Source organism: Lates calcarifer, linkage group LG4 (genome assembly GCF_001640805.2).
Source record: "Lates calcarifer isolate ASB-BC8 linkage group LG4, TLL_Latcal_v3, whole genome shotgun sequence".
NCBI lineage: Eukaryota > Metazoa > Chordata > Actinopteri > Centropomidae > Lates > Lates calcarifer.
In genome coordinates this window covers 13,157,067-13,177,123 of record NC_066836.1, presented here as the reverse complement: position 1 = coordinate 13,177,123, position 20,057 = coordinate 13,157,067, and the positions used below count along the sequence as shown (strand labels likewise).

Here is a 20,057-nt window from a genome sequence, read left to right as displayed (position 1 = left end):
AAAAAATTCTGCTGAAAATTAGCAAAAATTTAGGATAAAAAGTAAACATCAACATATATTTAGTTGGTGGGAATTCAATTTGCCCGGCCTCACACACCTTGATCTTCTGCTGGATGTGTCTGAGAGCGTCTGCAGTGCCCATATCTCCATCTTCCTGGATGCAAACCCAGTCCAGTTTCATCTTCACGTCCAGCTTCATTTTTGGGTCTGTGCTCATCATTTTCTGGACCTCTTTGGTGGTAATCACTATCACCTCTAAAAATACAATTCAAAACAAATATTTATAAGACCTTATATTTACTGTAGATAACAAACAGAAGTTGTTTTGATGGTTTTGACATTTAAAAAGTCCCCTTGATTGGTGCAGTGATGCCCAGTTGCAAAATCAAGCCAAGACCACTTTTATAAAGTTGATAATAACATTACCAAACCACTTTATGAATCTGAAAAATTGCAGAGTCCATCTGGTTTAATTAGCCTTGTCGGCATGAAATGTTTTCTACCGGGCATTTGTTCACTCTAGCTGTGTCAGCCTAGTAAAACCAAATTGCAGGGCTTTGGCTAGCTGGCTGCACACAGTAAACTACTGGCCACACAAGATGATTATGTATAGAAACCTAGTTTTATTTAGGCTAGTGAGGACCTACAGGCTTTTATAACGAACAGCCCTGTTTACTGGCAAGAGCAGCATACTACAACAAATCCCTTTATAAGCCCAGAGGTTCTGGACCCACTGCATATAGCAGTGCAAGAGGCAAAAATCTGGACTGTAAATCTAGACAGGAAATGCACACCTGACAATGGCTGATGATGTGCTGACAAGCTGGTGAAAGCACAACTCCAAAAAGCAGCACAGTTGTAAATTTAATAGGTTTTAAACAGTAAAAGGAGCAACTCAATGTTGCTGGAGGCAATTTGCAAGCGTATTCACTATGCAAAGAGATTTACAGTTGGTCTTGTTATAAAAATGAAGCAGCTTTGGTAAAGTTGCACTATGGTTTTCAAGTAACGGTTTCCTTTTTGTTTCAGTATGTTTCAAAACAGGTGATAACTAACACTGAACCCAATTAATTTAAGTCTAAATCTTGCAGTCTCTCTTTTAGCACATCGGAAGCCTGCCAACAATTGCTTGTGTTTCAAGTCATAGCAAGTTGAGGAAATATGACCTTAATGTAACATTAAATTCTGCAATCTACCCATGAGAACACAAGATATTATGAATAGCTTTTATAGTTCTATCATTTAAAAACACAGTTACAGTGTTTGAGTAGGAGGTGATCTTTCTTTCTTAAAGGTCCTCTTTCCACATTATCATTCCAAGTTTTGCAAGTGGGCCACATAAACTTACACAAAAAGTACTGGCTGTATTTTTTTTGCTTTTTCACATTTTATGTGGAAACTAACCAAGAACGCCAGTGCACTCCTGTAACAGTTTCCACCCCTGTCACCTACATATAATGTGGATGGAGGGCTCACAGCTCACGTGTGGCCACTATCATCACACCCAAAGAAAATAAAGATCTAAGGACGAAATGTTACAATATCAAACCTAGCAGGCTAAGCATTTTATTAGTGAAATTAATCTTTCAGCCATTTTTTATCTTGATAATCAGGTGCAGCATGAAATAAAAATTCCATAAAGATAACAAAAAGTAAAACTGACAGCCCATAGTGTACACACCCATACAGTCGCAAGAGGAGGTTTTAATCAGGCAGCATAATTGAAAACACCTGTGCAGATTTGTAAGCGCCATGTACTGTAATTCTTAAAAGAGCTATTTGTAAATTTTCTCTGCCACTGCCGAACGTCATTTCTTTCCGGGAGCGGGTGGCGGTGATGGTCGCTTACTAAGAGCTTCAGCCATCGTTCCATTTACAATACAAGAGGACAGACTACACCCTCTGAGCAGCACTACCTCATCAGGGCAGTGTGGACACTACAGTGAGCCACTATCGGTAAGCTAGGAGATGGGCTGGCTGGGCCGGGGCTAGCATGCTAACTTCAGCAGAAGAAAAGAAATGATAGAACTAAAACCAATTTATCAGTCTTGCTTTCCATCACTGGGCACAACTCTTAGCGACAAATGGCTCCTTTAATGTTGAGTGTTTTTTTTTTTCTTTTTTTTTTGTGGAATGAACTTTTAAGGCATCACTCATAGATATACTGAAAACATGAATAAACCCTCATAATATTCAGCTGTAGTGGTAGCAGTTATTGTGGCAGGCAGGACTAGCAGTAAAAGCTTTTTTAGATGTATGCAGTTGCTACAGTAATACAAGTACCGTAATTTCCGGACTATAAGCCGCTACTTTTTTTCACACGCTTTGAACCTTGCGGCTTAAACAATGATGATGCTAATTTATAGATTTTTACGGGCTGACGAACTTCATGCCGGCAAAACATTTGGCCTCGTCACATCAGACCAATGAAATTACCGAACAGGTCACAGTGGACCAATGAAACTGTTCGAATTAGATCAAACGCACTCACACTAAATTCTTCAGAACAGTCATTTTGCGCTTAATGCACACACCTTCATCATGGAAAACACACTAAGAAATGCATATGATACAGCTTTTAAGTTAAAGGCAATCGATCTGGCTGTCGAAAAAGGAAATAGAGCCGTTGCATGTAAGCTTGGCATCAATGAATCGATGGTGAGACGTTGAGAGCGTGAATGTGTAAATATCTCATGGTACAACGCTTATAGACAACTGCGGCCTATATATTTTTAAATTAAGTGGGTGCGGTTTATATTCAGGTGCGCTCAATAGTCCGGAAATTACGGTAGTAGTATTATTTAAAAAAAAAAAAAATCCAGCTCTTACCTTCAAAGCCCACCCTTTCCAGCAGGTTAAGCGGATACCACATGAGGGGCTTGTTGCCAACAGGCAGCATAGGTTTAGGGGAGTTGTATGTAAGGTCAGTCATACGAGAACCCCCACCAGCTGCCATCAGCACCGCCTGGAGCTCCATGATGTCTGCTGGGATAGAACAGATAGATTAAGAGAGATATATTCACGAGTGTGGACAGGAGCTGTATAGAGACATGAGGTTACACTGAATATGTATAGTTTAAAAACATATGTCACTTTTGTTTAGTGGCCCTGAGAGACCTGTAGTGAGGAAGCTCTGAGGATACCTATATCACCAAAGGCAAACACAGCTGGTAATGACTTGAATAACCCTCATTATTGATGGCAGGATGAAAAGATACAGCGGTGATGCTAAAATGTGTTTTTACATTTTACTCCTCTGGACTGAATACAGAAACTAAATGACTGGAATTAGAGGACAGACTAACAGTTTTTTTCAAGTCTGTTTTTTTTAAAAAAAAAAAAAGATCAGCTGCCTATATGAACAAACAGGTCTGCTTACTCCTACCATTCCTTTTGTTCATTCTGACCTTTTAAAAAACTGTTCTTAATGTGCTTTCACTGTCAGTAAAAATATACTCCAAAGTTTATCTGAAGCTAATACGAGGTTTCAGCTGGGTGAGTTAGACAAAGCAAGTGGGTATCTTCCAAGATTGTAGTGTGAGATTCCCACTTTTTGTCACTGTCCATCCAACTGCAGATAAAAAAGAAAACACTATGCAGGGAAGAGGGCATTTTATTCCTAAAAAGACTGTAACTTTGGAAGATAACCACTTGATTTGCGTAACTCAGACAACTGAGACCTCACTTCAGCTACAGATAAACTCTGAAGTGTATTTTTGCACACAGAGAGGACTGTGGATTGTGTCCCCATCACTTGCTTTGGCAGTGGATGAGGAAGGGATCTTTTAATGGACAGTAGAAGTTTACAAAACACAAAGCAAAAAGTGCTTCAGTGTTAATATGAGCACCTAACTTTTGTCTTTAGTTAAAAAGAACAGTGAACGTATTCCTCAAGTATTTCATAAGAGTGATGAGAGTGATTTAGGTAAACATATTTTAGGAATTTGACAGTCATTACCCCTACTCACTTTTACCGTTTCTGTTTTAGCAAATTTTCCGTTTTACCTTCACATGGAAGCATTTTATACTAAATACTATATGAATGATACACTTTTTAAAAATGTGAATTCTTTACATGTGTTTCAATCAAACAGTCTATGGTCTGAATACAGCATGTGCTTATAATAACACACTTTTCTGCTACTGAGTGTACTGTATGTTGTACTCCCTGTAAGAGTGCACTGAGCAGGTGAGACACATAGACTCACATCAGACTGTACATGTCTGGCGCATAAATCACTATTATCATTTCTTTCTATATTATTCTGAAGTTTGGCATGCCACCAACACAGTAACGACTATGACACATCTAATACAATAAGCTGTGCACTGGCATATGGTCGAGGCACGCTGCTAACAGGACCCACAACATGGCATCGACGATAAGGTAAATTAATCATGCCGAATCGCGCAATGATTGAAAGAGGAGTATAAAGGTACCTGTCAGAGTCTCCTTGGTCCCTGTTGATCGGCTGCCCCTGATAATGACAGCGGTGGTAGGCGCATGTAACTTAGTTTGCTGTCACTGTTGTTAGCACTTGGCTAACGGTTAGCACAGGGCAGCAAACGATGCCGCTGCTTCAAAGACAGCTCAGAAGCAGTGAGACGGGTCCTTTGAAAAGCACACAATCCCCGAGAAAGGCAGCGCTGACAGATGTTAAATTACTTGCTGAATAGTTTGATAGAGTTTATGTTCAAGAAGCTAACAGCTAGCATTGTATGATGACACCTTTGTGCTTTCAGTGAAATACGTCCGTGTGGAAAACTACTTCCTCCGTAAAATGGTTCCTACGGCAAGAGATGATAAGAGCAGACAGGAGCTACAGGTTAGTGAATGAAATCACAATGTTTGTTTTATACAGGTTCGTAAAGTGCAGAACAAATTCAGCCACCGTGCTAAAGAAACAGAAAGCTAGAACAACACACAACAAACCTCTGAATTCCACTTCATTGACCACGATGATTAGTTAACACCATAAGCTAGTGTTGTAGCAGCTTGCAGCTTCAGCTTCACATTTTAAAGTGAAAAAATTGTCTTGCAGCCAAATGAAACTTATAAGATTCACAGAGTTGCAATAAATTATGTGGTATAGCTATATAAATCAAATGCTAAAACCTGCCACATAAGTTTATATGGAATACACTGTTTGTGGAATAACCATATAACTTAAAACATGAAACACAGCCAGACCAGCTATCGCCACCCAATCATTAATAAAAGACTTTATCATCATTACCACCCACTAGTTATCATATGAAAGACTCATTATGAGCTGAAATATGAGCATGTTAAAGTTTAGATTAAAGTTTAGATTAAAAATAATTTCTCACCCTCTTAGACCCTTTTGTTCATAGGAGAGGAGCTCAAACTCTTTGTATATAGAGAGGACACAGCAGACTGATTAGAGCTTTTGAAAATGCTCTGTTGTGAAAAATATAGAGACAAATAGAGACAAATCAAGCTGTTTAACATGAGTGATCTTACTGGCCACTGTAGTCATGTGCAGCAGGCTGTTTTTGTCACCAACGTTTACCAAACCACAATACCATAACTACCCTAATAGAAATGAGAATGACTTAAAGAGTTTCATGAGTTGTTGTTGTTGTTCCTGATGTTAAAAAATAATACTAATAATTAAATCAACTTTTTTGCCTCAGTCCAGTTTTTGGATTTTTTTTTTTTTTTTTTCAGATTTTCTCTGCAACCAACTGACTGCCATTAAACCAAAAAAGCTCTATAAATACGCATGCATTTTTTTTTTCTCCCTTTTGACCATAATAGAAGTAATTCCTAGGTTTCACACACAAAAAAATGGTGTGAACAGATTAGCAGCCAGAAGCCACCCAGTTACTCCTCCAGACTTCAAGCTTGAAAACTCCCAATTCACAGAGCTGAGACGTAACAGCAAATTGAGCTCGGGGAATGTGGCTTTGGTTTTGTTTGCTCTGGCCAGGAGATGAGCTTGACTGCTCGTCGCTGCTTGCTCAAAACCAGAAGAGCGAGAGAAAGAAGGGAAGGAGGGGAGAGAGAGAGAGAGAGAGAGAGAGAGAGAGGGAGAAGAAAAGCGAGATAGAGACAAACAAGCTTGTCTGTCTGTTGTTGCCTGAATGCCAAAATAATGAAATAAAACAATAATGGAAGGAGGAAGCCTGGCGGGTCGAAATGAGGAGGAAGAAGAAGAAGCGCAAATATGTTATAGAGGCGTGTTCCTGGAAAAGGGGGGCTTTAAGTAGTGGGGAGAAAAGAGGTGAGAATGAAGAGTGAGGAGAGAAACAGCGGGGAGAGGAGTGATCGAAGAGTAGCGAAAAGAGGGAAGGGAGAAAAAAACTTGCATGCATGAAAGAGACATGCACAGTGACAGGGATATTTATATACAAGCAGAGAGATAGCGGTTACTTCTTCCTTCTCTTTTTGGTCATCTTTGTGTGAAAAGCTGATGCTGCTACTCTGTCATACTTTGAAACACTCACATGATCAGGTTCGGTTCATTTAGGCGTAAAACATTCAAGTAACTTATAGCTCAGTATGTCTGAATGGAAAATGGAAATATAACTGCTTCTCTGGTCTGTTTTCTATTGCACTTCTTTATCTGAGGATCATAGACCAAATGGTGTGTATACACCAATATACACTGGAAGTACAAATCTTTTACAACAAAAAATATGCATTGGTTGTATTAGAACCAGCCAAAACAAAGTAGTTACCATTTCTTAAAAATGATTGTTAAAGAAAATTCCATCAGTGCGTTTCAAGGCACATTAAAGAAAGGTCAAAATCAAAGCAGCAGTATCATCAACAGGCTCATACAAGTTTGGATCCTACATGCCCATAATGCAATCAATAGCATTGTTTCAGTCAACCTTCCCTTTCTGGTAAATGCCCACCTTTTTCACTCTCGACAGCCCCAGTTCATTACACAGACTGTCTGCTAAAATATTTTAATCTCCAAACTCAAGCCAAAATAAGCCAGATGATGACATCATACGATTACTCCAGAGCTACAGAAGACATTATACAACTCTTTTCAAAGGCTGAGGGGTACAAACCATGATAAATAGAGTGACCTTCATGCATGAACTCATAGTAAATTATATTATTTCCATGTAACAGATTATAGTTTCCAATACAGTCAAGCTACAAAAGGCCCTTTATGTTTTTTTTTTCTGTTTCTCCTCTCCACCCTCCCAGTTTATAGGGTGTTGTCAGTGTGCAGGTGGCATCCCTCTCTCTTCATAAAAAGGGGGATCTGGCGAAAAAGTGAAGCTGCAATAAAAGTCAACCCAAACCACTGACACTCACAGAGATTACTGCTTGGCTGGTTCACCACAGAGCACTGATGTGTGCCAGACATTCTACATAACTAAACTGGGAGAACTGGGCTGCAGTTTACTAGTGTCACTGAGAGCTCACATGACAAGACGCAAACCAGTCTGTGAGTTACATGAAAGGCTGACTATGGATGATCAGGTTTTTTTTCCCCCCCTCCTCTTCATAGGGAAGAAGAGGCCCTGCTAGCACGCGCTGCCAGAGGCTGATAGACAATGATATTGCATCATCTTGTACTTCATATGGCAGGTTCATTATAAGAGAGGGAGAGCGAGGGAAGTGTGTGCGTGACAGACAGGGACAGATTGTTATCAAGATTTTCCTCCTTGCTTTTCTGTGGGAAATTGGGAGAGCAGAAAAAAGAGCTGAGAATGAAGGCGAGAGACTTCACAGGCAATTGAAAATCCACTGATCCCTGGTATTTTGCATATCGTCAAAGCCTGGCTAATTTGTCAAATAAAGACGCCCGTCAAAAGCGATGGGTGGGGGGCAAATGAAAAAAGACACAAATGCAGAATACCCACAGCTCTGAGACATGCAAGCAGACGTAGAGACAAGTGTGCAGGTCTAGTCACAGAATGACTTGAAACGGAGCCCTAAGATTTCCTCTGATTTCCTCCTCCCTCCTTGGCCCTGTTGCTGCATCTTGTAAATCATTCTCAATTCACTGAAACAAGCCAGTTGGATTAGCTTGGTTTAGATCATAAACATTTGCAGCACAGACCACCCAGGGAGCGAGCAGAGCCAAGGCGAGTGTTTGTGTGTGTGTGTGTGAGCATGCGTGTGTGTATGTGTGTGTGTGTGTGTGTGTGAAGCCTCCCTTTGAGTTTAGAGGTACGCTAAGGCACATACACACTCAAATGTGGTCTCACACATACGCATGCGCACTCACACGCACACATACACATACACTTATTCTGTGGTTTTGAGTTTGCACCACTTCCAGGGCCAGTGCACTGTGGGGCCCTCACCGCTGCCGTGGAAACCAAAACAGACCCATCCGAGATTAACGCACCGCACACATACACACGCACAAGCCGCAGATAAAGATGTCTCACTGCACTGCTGCTTGACAATGATGCTGATATTCATTAACTGTAAAAAGACACTCCTTTTTAAATGTACATTCATTTTGAAATTCTTTCAATTATCAGCTGATTGGTTGATTTATTCATGCTTTTAATTGCTGTGAATGTACTCTGATTTGCTGATTACTGAGTTTCAAAACTATGCCTTTCTTATGTAAGATTTTACAAGATAAGGGTCTATTTGGAGCAAAACCCCAAACAGAATATATTTGTTCACCACCACTTCTTGAAACCAGCTGCGAAACGTTTAGTGTCATCGACCCAAACAACTGATATGGAGCATGTTTTCCAGGGACTTTCACAAATAAACGTGTTTTTTTGCTCTCTAAAGTTCAACAGTCTGCGTCGCCAGACGTTTGAATTTATCCTTTTTCACTTCAACACAGAGTAATTCTTCTCTTGTTTCTCTCCACATGCAGGAGGGATCTGAGAGCCAAGCTGGTGTCAGAACCAGGAAATATCTGGGTTGGGTTTTGAAGAGCCAGAGTGGGAAAAGCTGGGCAACTCCCTGCTGCAAGGCCCTGGCACTTGTCTCTGTAAGCTGCTTGTCTGTCTAACTGAGGGTCTGTCTAACACTTCTAACTGAATGTGTTGTCCATTCACCTGTCTGTTTGCTTGTTTACCTCTCTGTTTAATTGCATTGATGGCCATTTATTTCTATATAACATGACTATGTATTGTATTAGCCTCAATATAAGACTACTCATGTTTTCTGAGAGTAAAGTAGATGGGCTCAGCTTATATTGAAGAACCTTGCATTTATGTTCTCAACTGCAGGTCTTCTAAATGAAGCGAGCACCAGCTCTTGTGAAACAGCAAGCAGCAGCAGCAAGATCAAAAAGTAAGGTAAGGTAAGGTAAGGTAATATCTTACATGCCTGTTTTTTTTGGCCTCCTTGTTATATTTTTCCACAATAGGTGCTGCAAAACAGAGTTGTCTTTTAATCAAGCCTGTATAGGCCCCTGCCAAGTGTGCGTGTGATGAAGGGATGATTGGTGATGTGCCACAGATACACTAATTCACAAATATCTTAAAATGGTGGGAGAGAAAGACAGATATTGAATAATATAAGAAAGAATACGAGATGGAGTAAAGTAAATGCAGACAGGAGGAGAGAAAAGAATGATAAAAAGTGAGAGAAAGGAATCTCAGCTCAGCTTGACCACACAGTTTCAACAGCAGCTGCCCTGTCTTTAGTGTGTGTGTATATGTGTGTGTGTGTGGGTCTGTGTCTGTGTGTGTCTTTCTGTGGCCACACTATGTCTGACGGACTGTCCAGTGTCTGGGAGGTCCCTCAACCACACAGGGCAAACATGCAGCACAGACACACACACACACACACGCACATGCACACGCACACACACACACACACACATACATATACACAAACAGCATCTTTGTACATCGATAAATAGATATAGTATAGAATATGTATACATGTAGTTATAATAGATATGTTGCAGAGCGTAACTTTTTATATAGAGATGGTGGTGATGGTGATTAACACCAGTATTAGATCCTGACACTACACTGCTGAACTGTGCTTCTGTTACCAAGAGCCTCTACTTTTGGTAATTTCTTTATGAAGAAAAATCCTCCAGAGAGAAAGAAAGCATGCACTTGATTGGTTTTTGCAACAGAAATCATATCAATCATAATTTTATTTGGAAGACTTTATTATCACCTCTAGAACAAAAAAACAACAAACATCATCATAACTTCAAACACACACAAAGAAAAAACCCAGAGAAAAATTGAAAACTGAAAAAAACCATATACTTAGACTCCAAATCCTACCTCCTGTAATAGCAAACCTCCAAAAGGTCGAAAAGCACAAATTTAAGATGCTTTAGTAAATCACTTCTCTCTTCTTTTGAAATGTTTCATGGGTAAGCAATGACTCAGCAATGGGTTTAGTTCTTTTTATATATAAACCTGTCCTGTTTTATGGACAACACACCCAAAATATTTGGTCATGTTTGATCTCTTTCAATCTGGTGGCCTACATGTGCAGTTAAACTTTCCTTCCCTTTCAGCAAAAACAGTGTGAGTGCACATACACAAACACATACAGATGTGCACAAATGCATGTACGTACACACACACACACACATACACACAAAAAAAATCCTCTTTTCAACCGAAATAAATGTTTATAGCATTCCAAACATTTTGTGTGTGAGACAGTACGTGTGGTCCTGTCTGCACCTAGGCATGAGGTTAAGGTGTTTGTCTGCTGGTGTGTGAGCTGCAGTGTGTGTGCATGTCAGTGATGTCTGTGTGTGAGGGAGTGTGTGTGTGCACATGCATGAGAGGTGGAGAGAGGGCAAGAGAAGAACTGAAGAACACCCATGGCTGCTAATAAAATGTCTCTTCTTGAAAAAGAGATAAATAGCTCAGAAAAAAGATCATGTTTGGTGTAATTTACTGGATTGATTTACTTGATTGTGTTGTGACACAGCGCTTAGCACATATACAAATGTTGAGGACAGATAACCAAGTAGGCTGATGAAGTTTTATCAAGCATGGTGTAATAAAATTAGTGAGGACCAAAGACAAACTGGAGATAGCAAGAAATGCTGGGAAAACACAAAAATGTACAGATATAAAACTACAATAGAAAAAAGGCACAATGCTTTATACTGACCAATGCTTCTATAAATAATTAAAAAGAGGAAATTTCAAGAAAGTTTTATTCTACACTTGTTTAAGAGTTGCAGTTCATAGTCATATGTCAAATGGGTGGCTTTAATGGTACCTGAGACCAAACATCACAAAAATGTTAATGCTAGTGTTAATGTGTTAATGCTTTTTTTGGCCAATACTTGCACATACTGTAGGTGCCAAGTTTAAAAAGGGCATGAAAACATGCTGGCCCTCAGCAACTATATGTGGATATCTTTTAGTAATGGGAGTCTAGAATGACACATGCCATATTTGATGATCAGATGAAATGTTCGCCTTTGAACCTGGTGAAGAGGAAACACCAAAATTAAGTGAACCTTGAGTTTATTGTTATTAATCACAGTATGGACACTGGTTAATTTTGAGATAAGCCCGCACATACCATCCTGTTGTCATAAATAGTCACTAGCACAGCAAATATGTATCAATCCAACACTGAAAATAGTCCCCAACAAATTTACTGTTTACTCCAGTTTGAGTAATGTTTGCTAAAAACTACAATGCCCAGTAAGACTATAACTGGGAACGGTTTCTGAAGATTTACATTCACAGTATAGGCTTGGTTGCCAAAGGTTTTGATCTTTGCATGGGATTTGTTTACTATAGCAAGATATAGAATATTGCCAGGCTAATCCATTAACACACAGTGACAGAGGAGCCACTGACGGACATACACATCCACACATCCACACACACACACACACACACACACACACAGACACACAGATCACATTTCTGCACAGGCATCTGGCAGTCTTGATGTCCTGATTTTTCAGTGACATTTTTTTGGAATTAACTGTAGTTGTATTTTCTTGCCTGCACAGAGCTGATTATCTGCAAGCAAGGATTTAAGTTTGGTTTCAGAAGAGGATGTGGACACATGAAACTGTAGATATGTGAATGCTATTTCACTTGACATTTTTTATCACATCCCTTTTCCCCTCCTCTGAATTTTGTAGCAGATTTTGATAAGTGTATAACGGGCAGGTGAACTAGTGACTCAACATGGATTTGATGTTTTTGTATATGAGTGACCTTCAATAAGAAGACTCTGGGTGATGTTGTATTCCCCATCAATTACTATCCAACATGCTGAAATAAACTGGTGCAATGAATGTTAAATACATTTACAGAATGCATGGCCCAGAAGAGTAAGGCACTTACTGACTCTTTTTTTCCCCCTTCCTTTTGCATATAACAGACTCATGCTGTAAAACAATAATAACCCAGACAACAGTAAAGCCATTCAGTAACAAACAGCATACCATGCCTCTTCAGTGTTTTACAAATCTCTGTGTTATTTCCCCAAAGGACTGTAACGCTAGACACTATAAAATACATGGAAACTGTTGTTTGAATTTAGGGACCGGTGTTCAAGATAAATACCCCAACACACACGTGTGAGCATTTTCTCATATACACAGGATACATGATTAATGAGATAAATACCACTGATACCACTCAACACCTGATTGCCTGTTCTTTTGTATAAGCTGGTTTGTTTTGGCTTCATCTTCAGCATTTAAACATTGCTTAGTGTCAATGCCAGTGAAGAGCTGTATTTGTAAGTGTCTGCTCCTTTGTCTCATTGTCATCTGTGGCCAAAAGATGTGTATTTCTTCCTGTTTTTAACAATGCAAACTGCATAGCTCCATGGATGACAATGTTGGTCAGTCTGTTGGTTGGTCCTCTGCTTTGGTCCATATCTGACATATCTCTTCTTCTGTCCTCACAGAGCTGCTAGAATGACTGTAAACTCTTACTGTAATCTTGTTTAAAACTGGTTACGTATGGCCACAGTGACTTTTTGGTCACTCAGCTTTTACGGGAATAAAGTAGATACAGTGTTAATATTCAGAAACTGTTCTCCTTTAGAGGCTGGGGACGGCAGTAGTTAACTGAAACTGAGTTTTTATGTTAGACACTATAGCGTGAAGTTGTCAGTTAGGACTGATTTTGTGTGTAGGCTATTGTGAATGTCAGTGCAAGTCCAAGGCTAAATAATTCTCTAATAACTCTCTCTGTCACATGACTGCAGTCAAGTAAAAACTCTGTTCTTTCATATCAAATCAGTTTCTATCAGGACATTTCAGCCAGCTTGCTTTAAAGTGGATTTTCTTCTAAATGTCTGTATAACATATGGACCTTTTGAAGAATTTTTCATTCCATTTCCCAGTTGAAGCAATGATACAGCGCCACAGATTTTTACCATAATTCCTTAGCTACAGTTGGCAGTAGTTAACTGAGACTGAGTTTTTATGTTGTGAAGTTGTCAATTAGGACTGATTTTGTGTGTAGGCTATTGTGAATGTCAGTGCAAGTGCAAGGCTAAATAATTAATTGCATATTTTGGCAAGCATTAGTAAGCAGATGGGGAGAGCTCCACCACATCCAGGTACAATATCAGTCATGTAAAAATTGACTGTGAAAAAAAATGTGTAGTTAGCTTTGAAAGTCTCTTGATGTATCTGCCCACACCCATTTATAAAACACAAAGACACACAACAGTATGATTGTGAAAATGTGTGTGTCTTACAGAGAGTGAGAGACAGAGGGAGGAAAGAGCAACAGCCTAATGACCTCTTGTTTCATGTGAAAAATACTGTCATTTTGCGTAGGTGGCTGAGTATCATTTGAAAGGTTTCTGGATCAGAAAGATAGGTGCATATGCTTGCTTCCAGACACACTACATACACACACATGCTCACACACATATACATGTCTGCTCCAGATGTTGAGAGTATTTTGTTTCAGTGAAGGTAGTGCAGCCTCACATCGGAGAGAAAATAAATCACAACCCCTGGACAGCAGTGAAGACACTTTTAGAGGCCTTCGTAAACCCACCACGTTCACTTTGTTCCCATATGGTAATATTCACAGATGCTGTTTGGAATGACACTCATAGTAGGACAGGAGTACACAGGGCCAGTTATTTTCAGTGCTGCTCATCAAATTTAATACTCTGCTCCAGAGAAGAGTATGAAATGGAAATGTTGCACTACATAAAATAGAAGATGCTCGTGTTGTATCAGACATACATAGACCACTTAATGGTGAAGTGATGTCAAAAAAGTCTGAGGAGGATGTTGTACTGACATTATATATTCATTAACATGAAGCAATTTCTACTTGTGATCCATCATCGCAGGTTATGGCCTTGAGTGCAAACATTTTTTTTTTTTTTTTTTTTTACAGATTTTTAGATGCCCTTGGAGGTGAATGTATCCAGTATTTCACAAGAAAAAGCAAAAAGATCTGTGCAGAAGGTTGTAATACTCGTATGACCCCTTCAGAATGACCTCGAGGTTGAGAGACACTGGTTCAGAATATCTCATCCTGTTTTTAATGTTAAAAATATTAAGTTTGAAAATGAAAGTTTGACATTGGGTTTGGTTGTAACCATTTTTCATTGTGCCTTTATGTGATAATGATTGGCAGTGCTCCAACAAAAACGAGCAGGAAATTCAGTTGCATTCATTTTAACTACAGGAGGTGATCATGAGTGTCTGTCAATCATTTATTAAGATGGAATTTGACCATAAGACCATTTTTGGATGTTTTTTTTTTGTCATTGCAAATTATTTTTAATTTGCTACCACACAGAAAATGACAGGGATGGGATGGGAAGGAGATGTGATGTCATGCACCATATTTGACTCAAAAAGCACATGTGCAATGACACATATACATCTTATCCCTGTAAAATTAGTCTGGCTACTTCTAAGTTGATTATTTATCATTGTGACATGATCAAAAGAAAGTGTCACTCTTGTGACTATGTTCAATATATGCTCATCCATCCAACATCACAGAGAGCTAAACACCCCCCCCCCCCCCCCCCGGATATTAGCCCATATGAGACACTAGTAGATAGCCTCAGACTTTCATTCATGTGGGGGTTTCAAAATTACCACTGTGGTTTTGTGAATGACAGCAGTTTCCTGGTCTTGACCACTAATAAAGTTGTTCATCCTTCATCCTTCAGCCTTTTTGTGCACTGGAGGTGGCATCAATCATGCCTTCAAATTCGCACACACGCGCGCGCACACACACACACACACACACACACACAAATTTCAGTGTGTTTTAAAGGAATAAGCTGTAATTTATGACAAGTGAATCGTGCCATATGCTGATGCGGAGAACTCTCCGTGTTAAGTCTGATGAAAGCTCATTAAAAAATGGAAGATTTATATTCAGAACTCACTACTGGTAAACTCAACATATCAATGGGCTTTAATCATATAAATCTTTTACATTGTACATTGGATGAAATAAGTAATAGGCAAGGCCCCTCAGTCATTCTGTAAACCTAAAACTCTGCTGATGGCCTCTGACAACTTTTTGCTTCCACTAGAGCCAGTGAATGAGCACCATCTGCTGGTGTGGTGGAGACATTGCTGTTAATTTGGTTTAAAAAAACTGTGTTTGCAGTGGATATGAATAGAATGAGGGCAAAGTGATGTTGAAACTCCATCCATACTTAACTTAAATGGCCAAAATAACAAACTGTAATGATGAAACAGGTGTAACTCTCTCTGTCACATGACTGCAGTCAAGTAAAAACTCTGTTCTTTCATATCAAATCAGTTTCTATCAGGACATTTCAGCCAGCTTGCAAGCTTTAAAGTGGATTTTCTTCTAAACGTCTGTATAACATATGGACCTTTTGAAGAATTTTTCATTCCATTTCCCAGTTGAAGCAATGATACAGCGCCACAGATTTTTACCATAATTCCTTAGCTACAGTTGAACTGCCCAAAAAATGTCAGAAATCAGATTTAAATTCACAAAATCCCTCTGGTACTTGTAGCATGAAATGTCTGAGCTGGGCAACAGCGAGGAAACTTGCTGCTTAATTATTGAAAGTGCGTGCTGTCTGCTCTGAGGGGGATATTCTCTGGACATGATGTGACTGACCTTGTTGCTTTCAACCCATTCACACTCCTGCCTTGCTTCACTGGTGGATGTCACAGTGTCACCCACAGGGATGAGGGAGAGAGAGAAAGGGATGGTCGGTAGACATTCCTACACTGGTTGCTGCTTACAAGTTCTGCATTTATACACGCACAATAACCCCCCCCACACACACACAAAAACACATACACACATGCACAGCAAGTCACAGCATCTTCACGTAGATCCCTGGCAAAGCCAAAGCGATGCAACTGCTACTCCATTGTCAAGCTCCTTAACACCCTCCCTCCTTCTCCCACTCTTTTTCCTCACTCTCCCCCCTTCCCAATCTCTACCCCAGTCCCTGCAAGCTGGCCCCGCTCTTTTCTCCTAGTTGTCATGGAAACGGCTAACAAAGCCATCACTTTTACCAATTTCCTCAGAGACAGGTGCTGGCACAATGACTGCTTCCTCACTGGCTGAAAGGGGAAGGGGCAAGAGGGGTCCATGGGAACTCCAGGCGGACACTCTGAGGGCTGTCCAAGTGTCCTCCTCCCCGAGCCCTGCCGAGAAAAGAAGGCTAATTTGTTGTCCCTGTTTTCCCAGGGAGGGGGGATGCAGGAGGAAGGAGGAGGTGGGGGGTGGGGCAGCAGAGAGGCTAGGAGTGGAAGGAGGGCGAGCAAGTAAGAGAGAATGAGACAGAAAGAGAGAGAGAGTATAAGCAAAGGGGGTGTCCACCAGTTTTCAAAACAGACCGCCTAATATCAGTCTCCTCTCGCTTGCTCCTGCCAATGGGTGGCAAGGTCCTCCTTTCTCCTCTTCTTCCTTCATCTCCTCTTGCTTCTCCTATTCTCCTGCTACAACTCTTTGGGGCCGGAAACAATAGCAAGTCATGGCATCATGACTGCAAGATGTTTCAATTTAGCTTTCAGCAAGCGTTCACTTCCCTCTTTGTATGGTGCCTTGTCTGTGTGTGTGTGTGTGTGTGTGTTTGTGTGTGTGTGTGTGTGTGTGTGAATCTGTATCTGAATTGTAATGTTAAGTCAAAAATTAGCTGAGCAGTGAAAAAGTTTTCCCCCAGTCATTGAATTTGAGTTTATCTCTTTTGTCTTCGTCGTATCTGTATAAACAATAACAAACTTTTCCAATAAGTTATTGCAACATGTTTTTTTTATCTCAAACAATTGTAGTTGCCCTTTTGAAATGATACTGTAGTCTCAGTTTTGGCTGACATCAAAGATCATAATCACTAAATAAAATATGGAGATTTTGTTTTGCTTAAGGCTTTTACATTACTACTTGATAAGCTGATGTTTTCTTTAAGTCATTGTTTACTGGTCTCTTTCAGAGCTTGGCTGACACCCTGAAAGAGGGGCTGTCTGTTGGCACAGCTACAAAGTATTTATTACCCTGCTTTCAATTTGAGGGAGGTGTATGTGTGTGTCTGTACATGTGTGTCCGCTTATAAAGTTGTGTGTGAGTTTGTGCATGTGTGTGTGGGAGATCTTGCTTGAATGGACCGTACAAACGGTTTTGTTGTTGGCACAAAACTTTTTGAGGTAACTTGTAAAGCACTTACCTTCTGTAAAGGACATGCCATTCAGCTGCAAAAGACCCTAACGGCAGTTGTGTTGGACTGTGTGTGTGTGTGTGTGTGCGTGCGCGCAAATGGTAGCTCATGTGCACATCAAGATCTAACGCCCAGTGATACGCCTGGTACATGCTGGGATATATATTTATGGAGAAGAGTGGTTGTATGGATTGGATTGAAGAATTGATCAAGGTTTAAACTAGCATTCTCACTGATGTGAATGGCATACAAATCTGAAAGGTAATTTAAAATCTGACATTTACCATATGAAATAAAAATTTCTATCTGAAAGATACTGGAAAATATATCCAGCTGGTTAATTCACATGGTTTATTACCTTAATAGATCTATTACAAAATAATGTGTTAATGCTCATGTTAATACTGTCAGTTAATATATATCTTAGTTTCCAGATTGTTCACATTTATCTACCTCTTAGGAACCCTTTTGTTTTGCATTGTACATGTTAAATGTTAAAAGTGGGTTTACACCTAATATCAAAATATTTAAATACCATATTGTATATATCATTAAATAATTTTAGGATGGAACATCATATTTTTAATTGTCTCACCTTCAAAACCACTGAGGTTTGCCTTTACAGGGCAGAATGGATTCCTATACATCAAACTACATTTACATCAAAAAGTGTCCCATGCAAAACATTAGAATTATTTTAAAGCCAGTGTTTAAAGCGGTTATGTGATTACCAGATTTTCAAACTATTCTCAGCCTAAGTTCTTGTTTGTATAGAAATGGGACAATCCCAGTGAAAAAATGGTTCAGTCTCTGTCTTGTGTTCACCTCACTCATTCCCAGTCTTTCTGAGTAGTGTTTGCAGTGTACAATGCTGTGTGCCACAGTGTCTTCTTTTAAACTACCACTGGGGGGCGCCAGAGTCAGACTTCTCTAAATCTTTCACAATGTGGCTTTAGCCCTGCCACTGAAAACATTTTCCCACCTGTATTCATTATTTTCCACTTGGTTTCATTCAGCCTGTGGGACCTTTTTAGTTCTTGCTATTAAGTGTTAGCACATTTTAAATGTATCTTGAAGATGATAACACATTTCAGTCACAAATTATGACAAACTATGATGAATGTGGGGATGTAACATTTGAGCAGGGTGCCATGAAGTTTACATCTTGGTTGCAATAACACACATCAGCTGACTTGTAGGAAGTTTCTCAGCTGTCAGTGAAATCCTAATGTATCACGCTCAGATCTATGTTTAGCAACCATTTACTACCTTCACTGTAACATGGGGAATGAAATACTGGACTCTGAAGTCTAAGAGGGCCAGGGGGATGATTAAAACATGAGCTACTAGTTTCCACAACAGAAACAACACAGGCTTGTCCTTTGACACAAGTCAAGTTTTCTGTTCTTATGATAACTTAAGTTATATAAGATTTGTTGGAAATAGAGTAGTAGATAATACATGTGAAAATAAGAGATATAAGATATATATATGTATATGTGTGTGTGTGTGTGTGTGTGTGTGTGTGTGTGTGTGTGTATATATATATATATATATATATATATATATATATATATATATATATATATATATATTATTGAAACTGAACCAGTTGGAAGGAAGTGAGATATAAGACAGGGGGTCATGGACTGAAAAGGCCCGTTAACCTTAAGGAATAATTGTGACATCGCTTCCATGATTTCTGATTGTCAGGAAGTTGGCTTGTGAGTGTGCAACAGTCATTTGTCACAAATTTGTTGAGCTGTCACTTCCCTTAATAAGCTCATCTGTGGGAGGGTTGTCATTGATACCATTACAGCATATGCGTCACTTAGATCTGACATGCTTCCCCCTCTCAGCAGCTCATAGTTACCGTTGCTACAAAATAACCAAACAACCAACATGGACGGAAATGGTCAGTGATGCAGTGTCCTACCTTTTAGATCTTAAGTTAATTTAAATCAGATGTTTCAAGTCTGTCCAGTAGATGTCAGTAAAACACCAAAATAGACATGTTTTGCAGCCCTGGGTTACCCATGTGCCCCACAGCACATCAAACAGTGTTAATATATTGTATTACCTAATAGTCACCAATCAAATCAATACATTAATGTAAAATGTGTGCTAATGCAACACATTTTGAGTTACAATGTTCCATGTTGTTATGTTGTGTTCATGCAGCGGAAATCATAAACATGTAAGCCACACATTCATTCTTTTTAAAGCTTGATGAGGACAAAGTAAACTAGTCACCAGTTACATGTTCTGCAGCTGTACCTGTAAAGTATAAGTTATGCTGTGTTAGCCCGTATACGTGAAAAGAAAAACATTTCCATTGTCTTTTTAAAAAAAGCACTGAAAATGTCCTTTATAGTACATGGAAACACCGTTTATCTTAACCACATCAAGAAGTCATATCCTCTGTGTCATCTCAGAGAATTCAGGTCAGCTGATTTTCCCTTTCCATTTATGGGAGGCATCATTAAAATCT

General features: G+C 39.5%; 1 protein-coding gene and 1 long non-coding RNA gene across 4 annotated transcripts in view; one reads left to right on the top strand and one right to left on the bottom strand.

Annotated features, from left to right (window-relative positions):
- eif2b3 (eukaryotic translation initiation factor 2B, subunit 3 gamma) overlaps positions 1 to 4,740 on the bottom strand; it is a 30,508-nt gene extending 25,768 nt beyond the window's left edge. Inside the window, exons 1-3 of one of the 2 annotated variants that reach the window (XM_018676691.2) lie at positions 4,441 to 4,740; positions 2,830 to 2,985; positions 98 to 255 (exon numbers count right to left, since the gene is read on the bottom strand). In XM_018676691.2, the coding sequence (XP_018532207.1) occupies positions 98 to 255; positions 2,830 to 2,977 (306 nt within the window). In that variant the 5' untranslated portion in view covers positions 2,978 to 2,985; positions 4,441 to 4,740. The remainder of the gene's footprint in view (positions 1 to 97; positions 256 to 2,829; positions 2,986 to 4,440) is intronic. The other variant, XM_018676692.2, reaches the window with a different exon arrangement.
- A 1-nt stretch (position 4,741) lies between these two features.
- The window catches only part of LOC108883492 (uncharacterized), a 63,680-nt gene continuing 48,364 nt past the window's right edge, over positions 4,742 to 20,057 (top strand). The window contains exons 1-3 of one of the 2 annotated variants that reach the window (XR_001960935.2): positions 4,742 to 4,826; positions 8,835 to 8,951; positions 9,193 to 9,261. This is a non-coding gene — a long non-coding RNA (uncharacterized LOC108883492). The remainder of the gene's footprint in view (positions 4,827 to 8,834; positions 8,952 to 9,192; positions 9,262 to 20,057) is intronic. The other variant, XR_007813031.1, reaches the window with a different exon arrangement.